Below are 16,664 nucleotides of genomic sequence, written 5' to 3' on the forward strand. Positions count from 1 at the left end.
ATACTTATGTATTTTTCCACTTTATTTTTTTTTACATTTTTCCACTTTATGACCAAAGTGGAAAAATAGTTAAAGCTCCTTCTTGAGCTTGTATGAGCCTACCTTATATCTATAGCCTAAAAAGAACATTTACTCATCACCTAGGGAGTTCTGATAACAGAACAACTAAAAATAGATGTACTCTCTTTATCTTATTTCCTCTGCAAACTTTGATCTTAATCAAGTGGTGATACCTGAACAGAACTAGTCATGGTGCTCAGAGCAAAGATGGTGGCACAATCTTTCACAGTGGACTGGCTGTCAAATGCCCCCTGGGTATCCATCAGAACAACTGCAACCTAAAAGAAAGGGAGAAACCAAGAAAATTTGTTAGAGTGAGAAGGGGAAAAATGTAGAAAAGAAATCAAGAAGTACAGGTAACAATTAGATGAGGCTTTGGCACCTGTTTGTAGTTCTACAGAAAAGTTAGTTATTTAAGTGTCTTGTCTTGATCAGAGAATTTTCCTAGAGAAGATTATCTGCTCTGATCTGATGAGATGGTATGAAACAGAGGTCTACAGAGCAATACATATACAAGAGGAAAGTGCCCCGCCAATTAAAAGAGCCAAACTTTGAAATCAATTAGCTCACTTGGCAAGCCAGTCTTTTGGATATTTTTACTCACAGAAATAATATGATTATCACTTTTATGTAACTTATACATCAGGTCCCATTAATCACGTATTACATTCTTGAGTTTATTTTTATATCTCCAACCCACTACTGTGGTAAACCAGATACAATATAAATCCATGCAAAAGAAAGCATGCAGAATAGAAAGATAAAATCAAACAAATAAAGCCTCAATACGCTGAAACCTAATGACAGACATGAAGGCTTTATCCTGTCCACACTGCATCCATTTTGTGAAGAGGATACTATCAAACTGAACAAGTAATCGGCACTAATCATGGCTGAGACAAATGAAGATCAGAACACAAGAGAATAGTACTAGATCTCCACCTCAGATCATACAAAATGGATCAATTTACTCAAAGTGGATCAAAAATCTAAATGGATCAAAAATCTAAATGTAAGAACTAAAACCATAAAACCTTTAGAAGGAAACAGAAGAATGAATCTTCAAGATCCTGGATTAGGCAATAGTATCTTATTTTTTTAAATATTTTATTTATTTATTTGAGAGACAGCATGCACACACCCATACACACGAGGTGGGGGTAGCAGCAGTGGGAGATGCAGACTCCCTGCAGCCCAACACAGAGCTCAATCCCTAGACTCCCAGGATCACAACTTGAGCTGAAGGCAGACATGCTTAACCGACTGAGCCATCCAGGCACCGTAGGCAATAGTTTATTAGATATGACACGTAAAGCACAAACAACCAAAGAAAAAATGGACAAACTGGATTTCATCAAAAATTAAGAACTTTTGCACATCAAGAGATACTAACAAGAAAATAAAGACAACCTACACAATGAAAGAAACTAATTGCAAGTATTCTTTCTGGACAACGGTCTAGTATCCAGAATAAACAATTCAACAATAAAAGACAAATGACCCAACTGAAAAAATGAATTTGAAAAGATATCTTTCCCAAGAACATATACAAATGGCTAATAAGTACATAAAAATAGTCTCAACATCAAATGCAAATCAAAGCTGTAATGAATCAAAATAAAAAACTTCTGAACAAAATTTTAAAGTTTTAAGTTAAAAAAAAGCTTTTACATAGCAAAGGAAACCATCAACAAAACAAAAAGACACTGCTGAACAGGAGAAGATATCTGCAAATGATGTATCCAATAAAGAGTTAATATCTAAAATATATAAAGAATTTATACAACTCAACACCAAAAAGCAAATAATCTGATTAAAAAGTAGGCAGAGGATCTGAATAGACATTTTTCCAGACATACAGATGGCCAACAGATACATGAGAAGATGCTCAATCTCATTCACTATCATCAGGGAAATACAAATCAAAACTACAATGAGGTATCAGTCAGAATGCCTAGTATCAAAAAGAAGCAACAGTGGCTCAGTGGTTGAGCATCTGCCTTTGGCTCAAGAGCATGATCCTGAGGTCCTGGGATCGAGTCCCACATCAGGCTCCCCAGAGAGAGCCTGCTTCTTCCTCTGCCTATGTCTCTGCCCTCTCTCTGTGTGTTTGTCATGAATAAATAAAATCTTAAAAAAAAAAAACAAGGGGTGCCTAGCTGGCTCAGTCCGTAGAGCATGCAACTCTTGATCTTGTGGTCATTCATGAGTTTGAGCCCCACACTGGGTGAAAAAAGAAAGAAAAGAAAAGAAAAAGAGAAAGAGAAAGAAAAGAAAATACAAACAGCGACAATGTGAAGAAAACAGAACCCTATGCACTCACTGTTGGCAGAAATGTAAACTGGTATAACCACTGAGGAAAACAGTATGGAATTTCCCCAAAAAATTAAAAATAAGAAATAACAAGTGTTGATGAGGATATAAAGAAAAAAGAACCCTTATGAACTGTTGCGGGTATGTACACTAGTACAGCCACTTTGGAAAAACAGTATAGAGGTTCCTCAAAACATTAAAAATAGAGGGGCTCCTGGGCAGCTTAGTTGGCTAAGTATCTGCTTTCAGCTCAGGTCATGATCTCAGGGGCTCCCTGCTCAGACAGGAGTCTGCTTCTCCCTCTCCCTCTGTCCCTCCTCTGCTTGTGTGCTCTCTCTGTGTCAAATAAATAAGATCTTTTTAAAAAATTAAAAATAGAAATACCATGTGATCCAATAATTCTACTACTAGGTGGAAACAAAAGGAAACAAAACACTAAAAAAATAAAACCACAATGAGATACTACTTCACACATAGGCCGCTATAATAAAAAAGACAAACGAGACTGGGTGTGGCAAGCATGTGGCAAGACTGGAAGCCTCCTGCATTTCTGGTGAGACTGCAGGATAGGACAGCTGCTTTGGGAAGTATTTTTGCAGTGTTTCGAAAGGTTAGGTATGGAGTTGCCATATGATCCAAAAATTCCACTCCCAGGTATACAACCAGAAGTACTGAAAACATGCTTAATCCTATAACTCAAGAGGAATGAAGGAAGAGAGGAAGGGAGGAAGGAAGGAAGGAAATAACTTGACTAAATAAATAGGCAAAGCACTTGAATAGACATTTCTCCAAAGACAACATACAAATGGTCAATACATATGTGAAAAGGTACTCAGTATCACACATCATCAGGAAAATACAAATCAAAACCACAATGAGATACCATCTCATGCCTATTAAAATGGGTATTATCAAAAAACAAACAAAAGAAATAGGGGCACCTTGCTGGCTCAGCTAGTAGAACATGTGACTCTTGATCTCAGGGTCATGCCCCATCCATGTTGGGCACAGAGATTACTTTTACAAAAGAAAAAAAATAAATAAATAAAATTTTAAAAGAAAGAAAGAATAAGTGTTGGCTAGGATGTACAGAAATCAGAACCCTTGTACACTGTTGGGAATACGATCTCATACAGTGCTATGGAAAATAGTTATGGAGATTCCTCAAAAAATTAAAAACAGAACTTATAACCTTATAATCCAGCAATTCCTCTTCTGGATATATACCTAAAAGAATTCAAATCAGTATCTCAAGATTTCTCTAGTCCCATATTCACTGCTGCACAATTCGCAGCCCAGATATGGAAACAACCTAAATGCCCATCAACTGATGAATGGATAGAGAAAATGTAGTATCTACCTACAATGGAATACTACTGAGCCTTAAAAAGGAAGGAAATCCTGCCATATGTGACAACATGGATGAACCTGGAGGACATTAAGACAAGCCAGTCACAGAAGGACAAATACAGCTTGATTCCACTTATATGAGGTATCTAAAATAGTCAAACTCAGAGAAACAGAGAGTAGAATGGTGGTTGGCAGGGGAGAAAGGGAAATGGGAGTTATTTAATGTACATAAAGTTTCAGTTATGCAAGACAGTAAGTTATTGAAATCTGCTACACAAAATAGTGCCTATAGTTAACAACACTATACTGTGCACTTGAAATTTTACTGAGAGGGTAGATTTCATGTTAAGTGCTCTTACCACAGTAAAAACAAAGAAAAAGAAAGGATGTGTTCACACAAACACTTGTACCTGAATCTTCATGGTAGCATTATTCCTAATGACCACAAAGTAAAAGTAACTCATATATCCTTCAAGTGATGAAAGGATAAAATGTGACAGACACATCCACACCACACAATATTATGCAGCCATGGAAAGAAATGAAGTACTGATGCATGCTACATTGTGGATGGATCTTGAGGGCACTGGGCTGGCAGGGAGAGTGGGAGGGAGGCCAGACGCAAAGACTGCAAATTACATGACTCCATTTGTATGAAATGTCCAGAACAGGCAAACAGATCTGTGGAGAAGGAAAAGAGATCAGCAGTGGTCAAGGGCTGGGATAGGAGGGAAATGGGGAGTGACTGCTAATGAGTAGCAGGTTTCTCTATACAGTATGAAAATGTTCTGGAATTAGATGGCAATGGCATTTGCACAGTCTTGTAACTATCCTGAATTATACACTTTTAAAGGATGAATTTTATGATATGTGAATTATAACTCAATGAAAAAGAGCTCATCCTGGCACACATTTACTAACTAGAAAAATGAGGCTGAATCAGGGAAACCAGGATAAACACTAAAGACAGGCTCCTGCAGAACAGGAGTCATACGTACACTATGATAAAGTGCTGGATATTTGGGGGAAAAGCTATTCTCCTATCATGTAGTGAAATGGTAAACCGCCATAACCACTGTCAAGAACAATTTGGCGGGCAGCCTGGGTGGCTCAGCGGTTTAGCGACGCCTGCAGCCCCGGGTGTGATCCTGGAGACTCAGGATCGAGTCCCCTATCGGGCTCCCTGCATGGAGCCTACTTCTTCCTCTGCCTGTGTCTCTGCCTCTCTCTCTGTGTCTCTCATGAACAAATAAAATCTTTAAAAAAAAAAAAGTAAAAACAAAATTACTTTTTTTTAAGATTTTATTTATTTACTTAAGAGAGTGTGTGCAGTGAGGGGAGGAAAAGGGACAAGCAGAGGCTTAACCTCAAGATCCTGATATCATGACCTGATCCTGGAAACCTGGGATCAAGTCTGTCAGGCTCCCTGCATGGAGCCTGCTTCTCCCTTTGCCTGTATCTCAGCCTCTCTCTCTATCTCTCTCTCTCTGTGTATCTCTCATGAATATATAAAATCTTAAGAAAAAAAAGAAAAAAAAAAAGCCAGCAAACCAAAATGATATCAAAAAATACTGAACTTTAAAAAGTCAATTCAAAAGATAAAATGAGGCCACTACAAATGTTAGATAACAATAAGCAAAGCTTACTTACTACTAAGATTGTAGAGATTTCTAAACTATTATGAAAAATTAATATACCAGTTGCCCCCAAAATAAAAATCAGGTCCAAAAATATATATATATCAGGTCCACCAATTCTATGCAAAGAGATCATATAGGAGTGCCTGGGTGGTTCAGTAGGTAAAGCATCTGCCTTCAGCTCAGGTCATGATCCCAGAGTCCTGGGATTGAGTCCTGCATTGGGCTCCCTGATCAGTAGGGAGTCTGCTTCTCCTTCTCCCCTGCCCCCACTCATGCTCTCTCTCAAATAAATAAATAAAATCTTTATTTTTTTAAATTTATTTATGTATTATAGTCACAGAGAGAGAGAGAGAGAGAGAGAGGCAGAGACACAGGCAGAGGGAGAAGCAGGCTCCATGCACCGGGAGCCCGATGTGGGATTCGATCCCGGGTCTCCAGGATCCCGCCCTGGGCCAAAGGCAGGCATTAAACCGCTGCGCCACCCAGGGATCCCAAATAAAATCTTTAAAATAAAAAAAGGGTCGTACAGTCAAAAATATTTATTCCTAAAAAGAAGATTATGAAAGCATCTACCACACATTACTGGAAATGTAGAAAGAGTAATGATACAGAACGATCGAAATGAAATTGAAATGACTGAAATGAAAGCTGAAGGGCTGATTGTAATGCCACATCTAAGAGCAGCTTTATTACTAACAGCAGATCTTAACTCATTGGGTCTCTTTTTGGCATCTCTGAAATGAAAAGACTGGACTTCCACTTCCAATCAAAATGGAGTTAACAAAGACTGAAACTTACTCTCCCACCTAAAACCAAAAAATAACAGAACAAACACATGAGACAAAAGTTCATGACTCTGGTCATCAGGCCATCAAAGGATAATGATTCTTGAGGGAAAGAGAACAGATGAGATGAGCCTTTCTGTTGTCCCAGATTACTGGCCAAGGCATGGGGGGGAAAACAGGCAGAAATCAATGGATTCCCTGAGTTAAGGAGACACAGCTGAGAGTCAAGGAAACCAAGGAAGCAGGAATTCTCAGGCAGAGTGTCTGAGAGGAGAGACGCACAAAGACAAAGAACCCCAGGGATCTGCAGAGGGTCCGCATCAAGAGTTCAGCTGAGTACTGACAAGCATGTGCACAAGAGGACACTACCTGAGGCTAAAGAAACAAGCAATCAAAAGGTTTAAAGGAGGGGCACCTGGGTGGCTCAGTCAATTAAGCATCTGCCTTCAGATTAGGTCATTATCCCAGGGTCCTGGGATATAGCCCCACATCGGGTTCCTTGCTTGGTGGGAAACCTGCTTCTCCCTCTCCCAAGCTTGTACACTCTCTCTCTCTCTCAAGTAAACAAATAAAAATCTTTTTTAAAAAGGCTTAGAGGGGGGATCCCTGGGTGGCGCAGCGGTTTGGCGCCTGCCTTTGGCCCAGGGCGCGATCCTGGAGACCCAGGATCGAATCCCATGTCGGGCTCCCGGTGCATGGAGCCTGCTTCTCCCTCTGCCTGTGTCTCTGCCTCTCTCTCTCTCTCTCTCTGTGACTATCATAAATAAATAAACATTAAAAAAAAAAAAAAAGGCTTAGAGGGGGCATCCCTGGGTGGCGCAGCGGTTTCACGCCTGCCTTTGGCCCAGGGCACGATCCTGGAGACCCGGGATCGAATCCCACGTCGGGCTCCCGGTGCATGGAGCCTGCTTCTCCCTCTGCCTGTGTCTCTGCCTCTCTCTCTCTCTCTCTCTCTCTCTCTATATATATATATATATATATATCATAAACAAATAAAAAAAAAATTTAAAAAAATAAAAAGGCTTAGAGGGAACAGCAGTGTTCAGAGGGACAAAAATGGACCTGTTCCCTCAAGCCAGACTGAAAAAAAATCCCATAATTCTAGAGTACTCAGAAGATTCTTGCCTTAGTACTGAGGAATAAATAATTCTAGATTAAGTACTACTCTGGTGCCATTCAATAAACCTTAAAAGCCAGAACAGAAAGGATCCAATAGTTTCCAAAATTTCTAAAATGTATCCTAGAATATGGTCAGGGATAATATGGGAAATGTGGGTAAATATTAAGAAAATATGACCCAGGGATCCCTGGGTGGCGCAGCGGTTTGGCGCCTGCCTTTGGCCCAGGGCGTGATCCGGGATCGAATCCCACATTGGGCTTCCGGTGCATGGAGCCTGCTTCTCCCTCTGCCTGTGTCTTCCGGTGCATGGAGCCTGCTTCTCCCTCTGCCTGTGTCTCTGCCTCTCTCTCTCTCTCTGTGTGACTATCATGAATAAATAAAAAATTAAAAAAAAAAAGAAAATATGACCCAGGGGCAGCCCAGGTGGCCCAATTTTGTAGCACTGCCTTTGGCCCAGGGAGTGATCCTGGAGACCCGGGATCGAGTCCCACGTCAGGCTCCCTGCATAAAGCCTCCTTCTCCCTCTGCCTGTGTCTCTGCCTCTCTCTACAGATCCAAATCTGTAATTATAGAATGCAGAATTTGGGGAGGAGCAGACATTCACACGTTTATTCTCGAGTGACTTAGTAATACCAGGCAATAGAAAGATACAGGCCAATATTTCTTTTCCTACAATTTAATGTGGGTATTGAGCCCTTAAAATATGGCTAATGCAAATTGACATGTGCTATCAGTATAAAATACAAGATTTTGAAGATGTACAAAGAATGTAAAATATCTCAATTTTGTATATTGGTGAAATTCTATTTTTGATAGTGTGTTAAATAAAATTTAACTTTAGCTTAAAAAAAAAATTTATTTATTCTCGTGAATAAATAAATAAAATCTTAAAAAAAAAAAAAGGGCAGCCCTGGTGGTGCAGCAGTTTGGTGCCGCCTGCAGCCCGGGGTGTGATCCTGGAGACCCAGGATCGAGTCCCACGTCGGGCTCCCTGCATGGAGCCTGCTTCTCCCCCTGCCTGTGTCTCTGCCTGTCTCTCTGTGTTGCTCATGAATAAATAAATAAAATCTTTAAAAAAAAAAGAAAGAAAAGAAAAGAAAAGAAAAGAAAAGAAAAGAAAAGAAAAGAAAAGAAAAGAAAAGAAAAGAAAAGAAAAGAAAAGAGATCCCTGGGTGGCGCAGCGGTTTACCGCTTGCCTTTGGCCCAGGGCGCGATCCTGGAGACCCGGGATCGAATCCCACATCCGGCTCCCGGTGCATGGAGCCTGCCTCTCCCTCTGCCTATGTCTCTGCCCCTCTCTCTCTCTCTCTCTCTCTGTGACCATCATAAATAATAAATTTAAAAAAAAATTTTTTTTAAAAAAAAGAAAAGAAAAGAAAAGATGACCCAGTGAGTAGAAAAATCAATTAAAATTAATCCAGAACAGAGGTGTCTGGATGGCTCAGTTGGTTAAGCATCTTGACTCCTGATCTCAGCTCAGGTCTTGATCCCAGAGTTGTGAGTTCAAGTCCCACACTGGGCTCCACATTGGGTATGGGATCTACTTAGAAAAAAAAAATTTTTTTTAATTTAATTCAGGACAGATATAGATGTTAAAATTACCAGAAAATGACTCTAAAACAGCATTCTGTATAACTGTACTCCATATATTCAAAAAGTTAAGTAGTGACATGAAAGACATAAAGACCTAAACTGAACTTCCAGGGATAACAGTCATGTCTACAATGAAAAATACACTGGATTATAAAAACTGGGGAACTTGAAGGCCTAGCAATAGAAACTGCCCAAAAGGAGAGAAAAAGCAAGAGTCAAAAAAATGAACAGTTCATCAATGGGCTACGGAACAGCCTGATATACGTGTAATAGGAGTTCCAGAGGAGATAAGGGACAAAAAATTTGAAGAAATTATGGCCAAAAAATGTCCAAATTTGATAAAAATTATGAACTTGCAAATTCAAGAAGCTCAATAAAATCCAAACACAAGAAACATGAAGAGGACTACACTAAGGCACATGATAATCAAATTGCTCAAAAATCAAAACAAACAAAAAGGCTAACCTGTTAAAAGCAATTGGGGAAAAAAAGACACATGAAGCACACAAGAACAAAGATAACAGCAGATTTGTCATAAGAAATAATGTCAGGGGGGATCCCTGGGTGGCTCAGCGGTTTTGCGCCTGCCTTCGGCACAGGGCATGATCCTGGAGTCCTAGGATCGAGTCCCACATCGGGCTCCTTGCATGGAGCCTGCTTCTCCTCTGCTTCTCTCTCTCTCCCTGTCTCTTGTGAATAAATAAATAAAATCTTAAAAAACAAACAAACAAACAAACAAACAATGTCAGGAAAAAAGCAAAGGAATGTCATCTTTAAAGCACAGGAAGGAAAAAAAAAAAAGGCACAGAAAGAATGGGGATCCCTGGGTGGCTCAGCAGTTTAGTGCCTGCCTTCGGCCCAGGCGTGATCCTGGAGTCCCAGGATTGAGTCCCACAATCTCCCTCTGCCTATGTCTCTGCCTCTCTCTCTCTTTCTCTGTGTCTCTCATGAATAAATGAATAAAATCTTAAAAATAAAAATAAAGCACAGAAAGAAAAAGCTGCCAGGCTAAAATTCCATATCCAGAACATTTTCCCAAAAAAGGCAAAATGAACACTTGCAGACATATGAAAACCAAAAGAAGTCAATACTAGCAGAGCAGCACTATAAGAAATATTAAAAGAAGTCCTTCAGGCAAAGGAAAAAATGGACAGAAAGAAATATGGACACCCAAAAATGAAGAGCACAGATAATGATAACCACACAGGTATATATGTCGCTTTTTTTTTTAAAGACTTTATTCATTTATTTGAGAAGGAGAGAGAGAGAGATCGTATGCGTCCATGAGAAGAGAGGGGGAGAGGGAAAAGCAGGCTTCCTGTTCAGGAGAGGCTTCCTCCTCAGCAGGGAGCCCACATGACCTGAGCCAAATGACCTTAAACAGACACTTAACCAACTGAGCTACCCAGGTGCCCCTGCTTTCCTAGTATTTAAATATATTTAAAAGATAACTGAATATTTCAGCTGACTGTTCAAACAAAAAATAAATAAATACAATGTAATTAAAGTAAAATTGGGCAGCCCAGGTGGCTTAGCAGTTTAGCACTGCCTTAGGCCCAGGGCCTAATCCTGGAGACCCGGAGCTTGCTTCTCCTTCTGCCTGTGTCTCTGTCTCTCTCTCTCTCTCTGTCTCTCATGAATAAATAAAATCTTTAAAAATAATAATAATAATTAAAGTAAAATATGTAACACAGCCCACAAGCTAGCAGGGGAGAAATGCAATGTCAATTATATCTGTATAAAGCAGTTAAGAAATTAAAAGGTTGGATAAAATAGTATCCAAAGACCCTCTCATGAGAAAGTTTCTAATGTTATATTTCAATGTTACAATTTCTTCTCCTAGATTCTTTATTTTAAAAATATTTGATAATATCCATTTTACTATATATTTTTTGTATGTGCATCTACGCATTTAAAAAAATTATATGGCTTTCCAATATACCTTTCTCCTGGAATCTCACTAAAAGGGAAAGAGAAATAAAATAAAATATTTAAAGAATTAATGAGGGGCCCCTGGGTGACTCAAGTTGGTAAAGCATCTGCCTTCAGCTCAGGTCATGATCTCCAGGTCCTGGGATCGAGTCCTGTGCTGCTTCTCCCTTTCCCCCTGCTTGTGTTCTTTCTCTCAAATAAATAAATAAAATCTTAAAAAAAAAAAAAAAAAAGAATTAATGAGGAAATTTATAAGGAAAAAGATGTGGAAACAGCAATCAAGAATTGCACATCAGGGAATCCCTGGGTGGCTCAGTGGTTTAGCACCTGCCTTCAGCCCAGGGCATGGTCCTGGAGTTCTAGGATCGAGTCCCACATCGGGCTCCTGCATGGAGCTTACTTCTCCCTCTGCCTGTGTCTTTGCCTCTCTCTCTCTCTCTGTGTATCTCATGAATGAATAAATAAAACCCTTAAAAAAAAAATTGCACATCAACTCTCCAGTTCCCAAACTATCAAATAAAATAGCATTTAGGAAAAGGTTGAAACTGAATAATCTGAAGGGGGGATGTGAAACCTTCAGCCCTGGAGAGAGGTATCAACAGCTGTGAAAGCATGCTTTAGGATGGGACTAAAATAGAAGGAATGGGTTAAAAGCTGTTTATGAAACAGCGATATCCCCAAATCCTCTCTGCCGCTTTGAGAAGACACGACTTGCCCCTGACAAAAAAAAAAAAAAAAAATGTAGTGAGGCCATAGAACTGTCACTTAATAGGCACAGATGAGATGTGGTAAGAGGTCTACTGATGGCTATGTGGGGGGCGGGGTGCTCATCTTCTATACTCTGAGCCCTAGTGTCCTTGATCTGCTTGGCTCTCAGAAGAGTGCCAGCCAGGTCTATGTCACTCTCACAGCAGTAAAAAAGTAAAGAACAGAAGTAACACATAAAACAGTTGAGATCATCAACTGTTGGGAAGTGAAAACAAGCAGAGGGAGGAACAGGGTACTTGATAGCTAGTTTTTGTTTGTTTTTAAAGATTTTATTTATTTGACACAGAGAGAGCAAGTGCATGTGCACACAAGCAGGGGGAGTGGTAGGCAGAGGGAGAACTGAGCACGAAGCCCAATGCAGGGCTTGCTTCCAGGACCCTGGGATCATGACCAGAGCTGAAGGCCAACCAATTGAGCCACCCAGGCATCCCTACTTTTTGCTTTTAATAGCTATTTTGTTAGAAACTTTGTATTACCATTTGACCTGTATTTTATTACTTTTTTAAGATTTTATTTATTTATTCATGAGACACAGAGAGAGAGGCAGAGACATAGGCAGAGGGAGAAGCAGGCTCCATGCAGAGGGCCCAATGCAGGACTTGATCCCAGGACCTCGGGGTCATGCTCTGAGCCAAAGGCAGGCGCTTAATCACAGAGACCCTAGGTGCACCTACTATTTGACCCTTTTTTTTTTTATTTTAACTATTTGACCTTTTTTTTTTTTTTTAAGATTTTATTTATTTATTCATAGAGAGAGAGAGAGAGAGGCAGAGACACAGGCAGAGGGAGAAGCAGGCTCCATGCAGAGAGCCTGACGTGGGACTTGATCCAGGGTCTCCAGGATCATGCCTGGGGCTGCAGGAGGCGCTAAATCGCTGCACCACACCACCGGGGCTACCCACTATTTGACCTTTATTTATTTTTTTTTTTAATTAATTTTTATTGGTGTTCAATTTACCAACATACAGAAAAACACCCAGTGCTCATCCCGTCAAGTGTCCACCTCAGTGCCCGTCACCCATTCCCCTCCAACACCCGCCCTCCTCCCCCCTTCCACCACCCCTAGTTCGTTTCCCCGAGTTAGGAGTCTTTATGTTCTGTCTCCCTTCCTGATATTTCCCAACATTTCTTCTCCCTTCCTTTATATTCCCTTTCACTATTATTTATATTCCCCAAATGAATGAGAACATACACTGCTTGTCCTTCTCCGATTGACTTATTTCACTCAGCATAATACCCTCCAGTTCCATCCACGTTGAAGCAAATGGTGGGTATTTGTCGTTTCTAATCGCTGAGTAATATTCCATTGTATACATAAACCACATCTTCTTTATCCATTCATCTTTCGATGGACACCGAGGCTCCTTCCACAGTTTGGCTATTGTGGCCATTGCTGATAGAAACATCGGGGTGCAGGTGTCCCGACGTTTCGTTGCATCTGAATCTTTGGGGTAAATCCCCAACAGTGCAATTGCTGGGTCGTAGGGCAGGTCTATTTTTAACTCTTTGAGGAACCTCCACACAGTTTTCCAGAGTGGCTGCACCAGTTCACATTCCCACCAACAGTGTAAGAGGGTTCCCTTTTCTCCGCATCCTCTCCAACATTTGTGGTTTCCTGCCTTGTTAATTTTCCCCATTCTCACTGGTGTGAGGTGGTATCTCATTGTGGTTTTGATTTGTATTTCCCTGATGGCAAGTGATGCAGAGCATTTTCTCATGTGCATGTTGGCCATGTCCATGTCTTCCTCTGTGAGATTTCTCTTCATGTCTTTTGCCCATTTCATGATTGGATTGTTTGTTTCTTTGGTGTTGAGTTTAATAAGTTCTTTATAGATTTTGGAAACTAGCCCTTTATCTGATATGTCGTTTGCAAATATCCTCTCCCATTCTGTAGGTTGTCTTTTAGTTTTTTTGACTGTATCCTTTGCTGTGCAAAAGCTTCTTATCTTGATGAAGTCCCAATAGTTCATTTTTGCTTTTGTTTCTTTTGCCTTTGTGGATGTATCTTGCAAGAAGTTACTGTGGCCGAGTTCAAAAAGGGTGTTGCCTGTGTTCTCCTCTAGGATTTTGATGGACTCTTGTCTCACATTTAGATCTCTCATCCATTTTGAGTTTATCTTTGTGTATGGTGAAAGAGAGTGGTCCAGTTTCATTCTTCTGCATGTAGATGTCCAATTTTCCCAACACCATTTATTGAAGAGACTGTCTTTCTTCCAATGGATAGTCTTTCCTCCTTTATCGAATATTAGATGACCATACATTTCAGGGTCCACTTCTGGGTTCTCTATTCTGTTCCATTGATCTATGTGTCTATTTTTGTGCCAGTACCACACTGTCTTGATGACCACAGCTTTGTAGTACAACCTGAAATCTGGCATTGTGATGCCCCCAGCTATGGTTTTCTTTTTTAAAATTCCCCTGGCTATTCGGGGTCTTTTCTGATTCCACACAAATCTTAAAATAATTTGTTCTAACTCTCTGAAGAAAGTCCATGGTATTTTGATAGGGATTGCATTAAACGTGTAAATTGCCCTGGGTAACATTGACATTTTCACAATATTAATTCTGCCAATCCATGAGCATGGAATATTTTTCCATCTCTTTGTGTCTTCCTCAATTTCTTTCAGAAGTGTTCTATAGTTTTTAGGGTATAGATCCTTCACCTCCTTGGTAAGGTTTATTCCTAGGTATCTTATGCTTTTGGGTGCAATTGTAAATGGGATTGACTCCTTAATTTCTCTTTCTTCAGTCTCATTGTTAGTGTATAGAAATGCCATTGATTTCTGGGCATTGATTTTGTATCCTGCCACGCTACCAAATTGCTGTATGAGTTCTAGCAATCTTGGGGTGGAGGCTTTTGGGTTTTCTATGTAGAGTATCATGTCATCGGCGAAGAGGGAGAGTTTGACTTCTTCTTTGCCAATTTGAATGCCTTTAATGTCTTTTTGTTGTCTGATTGCTGAGGCGAGGACTTCCAGAACTATGTTGAACAGCAGTGGTGAGAGTGGACATCCCTGTCTTGTTCCTGATCTTAGGGGAAAGGCTCCCAGTGCTTCCCCATTGAGAATGATATTTGCTGTGGGCTTTTCGTAAATGGCTTTTAAGATGTCAAGGAAAGTTCCCTCTATCCCAACACTCTGAAGTGTTTTGATCAGGAATGGATGCTGTATTTTGTCAAATGCTTTCTCTGCATCCAATGAGAGGATCATATGGTTCTTGGTTTTTCTCTTGCTGATATGATGAATCACATTGATGGTTTTACGAGTGTTGAACCAGCCTTGTGTCCCAGGGATAAATCCTACTTGGTCATGGTGAATAATTTTCTTAATGTGTTGTTGGATCCTATTGGCTAGTATCTTGTTGAGAATTTTTGCATCCATGTTCATCAGGGATATTGGTCTGTAATTCTCCTTTTTGGTGGGGTCTTTGTCTGGTTTCGGAATTAAGGTGATGCTGGCCTCATAGAACGAATTTGGCAGTACTCCATCTCTTTCTATCTTTCCAAACAGCTTTAGTAGAATAGGTATGATTTCTTCTTTAAACGTTTGATAGAATTCCCCTGGGAAGCCATCTGGCCCTGGAGTCTTGTGTCTCGGGAGGTTTTTGATGACTGCTTCAATTTCCTCCCTGGTTATTGGCCTGTTCAGGTTTTCTATTTCTTCCTGCTCCAGTTTTGGTAGTTTGTGGCTTTCCAGGAATGCATCCATTTCTTCTAGATTTCCTAATTTATTGGCATACAGCTGTTCATAATATGTTTTTAGAATCGTTTGTATTTCCTTGGTGTTGGTAGTGATCTCTCCTTTCTCATTCATGATTTTATTAATTTGAGTCTTCTCTCTCTTCTTTTTAATAAGGTTCGCTAATGGTTTATCTATCTTATTAATTCTTTCAAAGAACCAACTCCTGGTTCTGTTGATCTGTTCCACAGTTCTTTTGGTCTCGATATCATTTAGTTCTGCTCGAATTTTAATTAACTGTCTTCTTCTGCTGGGGGTGGGGTCCATTTGTTGCTTTTTCTCTAGTTCCTTTATGTGTAAGGTGAGCTTTTGAATTTGAGTTCTTTCCAGTTTTTGAATGGATGCTTGTATTGCGATGTATTTCCCCCTCAGGACTGCTTTTGCTGCGTCCCAAAGATTTTGAACGGTTGTATCTTCATTCTCATTAGTTTCCATGAATCTTCTCAATTCTTCCTTAATTTCCTGGTTGACCTTTTCATCTTTTAGCAGGATGGTCCTTAACCTCCATGTGTTTGTGGTCCTTCCAAACTTCTTGTTGTGATTAAGTTCTAATTTCAAGGCATTATGGTCTGAGAATATACAGGGGACTATCCCGATCTTTTGGTATCGGTTCAGACCCGATTTGTGACCCAGTATGTGGTCTATTCTGGAGAAAGTTCCATGTGCACTTGAGAAGAATGTGTATTCAGTTGAGTTTGGATGTAAAGTTCTGTAGATATCTGTGAAATCCATCTGGTCCAGTGTATCATTTAAAGCTCTCGTTTCTTTGGATATGTTGTGCTTAGAAGACCTATCTAGTATAGAAAGAGCTAGATTGAAATCACCAAGTATAAGTGTATTATTATCAAAGTATTTCTTCAGTTTGGTTATTAATTGGTTTAAATATTTGGCAGCTCCCACATTTGGGGCATATATATTGAGAATTGTTAAGTCTTCTTGTTGGATAGATCCTTTGAGTATGAGATAGTGTCCCTCTTCATCTCTCACTATAGTCTTCAGGGTAAATTTTAATTTATCTGATATAAGGATGGCTACCCCTGCTTTCTTTTGAGGACCATTTGAATGGTAAATGGTTCTCCAACCTTTTATTTTCAGGTTGTAGGTGTCCTTCTGTCTAAAATGAGTCTCTTGTAGACAGCAAATAGATGGGTCCTGCTTTTTAATCCAGTCTGAAACCCTGCGCCTTTTGATGGGGTCATTAAGCCCATTCACGTTCAGAGTTACTATTGAGAGATATGAGTTTAGTGTCATCATATCTATTCAGTCCTTGTTTTTGTGGATTGTTCCACTGAACTTCTTCTTAAAGGGGAGTTTTAAGAGTCCCCCTTAAAATTTCTTGCAGAGCTGGTTTGGAGGTTACACTATT

General features: G+C 39.9%; 1 protein-coding gene across 2 annotated transcripts in view; it reads right to left on the bottom strand.

The window, feature by feature from the left end:
- Positions 1-16,664, bottom strand: part of ATL3 (atlastin GTPase 3) — a 63,850-nt gene that overhangs the window by 32,178 nt on the left and 15,008 nt on the right. For both annotated transcript variants that reach the window (XM_026004616.2, XM_026004615.2), the window contains exon 4: positions 234-338. In XM_026004616.2, coding sequence (XP_025860401.2) covers positions 234-338 — 105 coding nt within the window. The remainder of the gene's footprint in view (positions 1-233; positions 339-16,664) is intronic.

Source organism: Vulpes vulpes, chromosome 5 (assembly GCF_048418805.1).
Source record: "Vulpes vulpes isolate BD-2025 chromosome 5, VulVul3, whole genome shotgun sequence".
In the NCBI taxonomy this organism is placed as follows: domain Eukaryota; kingdom Metazoa; phylum Chordata; class Mammalia; order Carnivora; family Canidae; genus Vulpes; species Vulpes vulpes.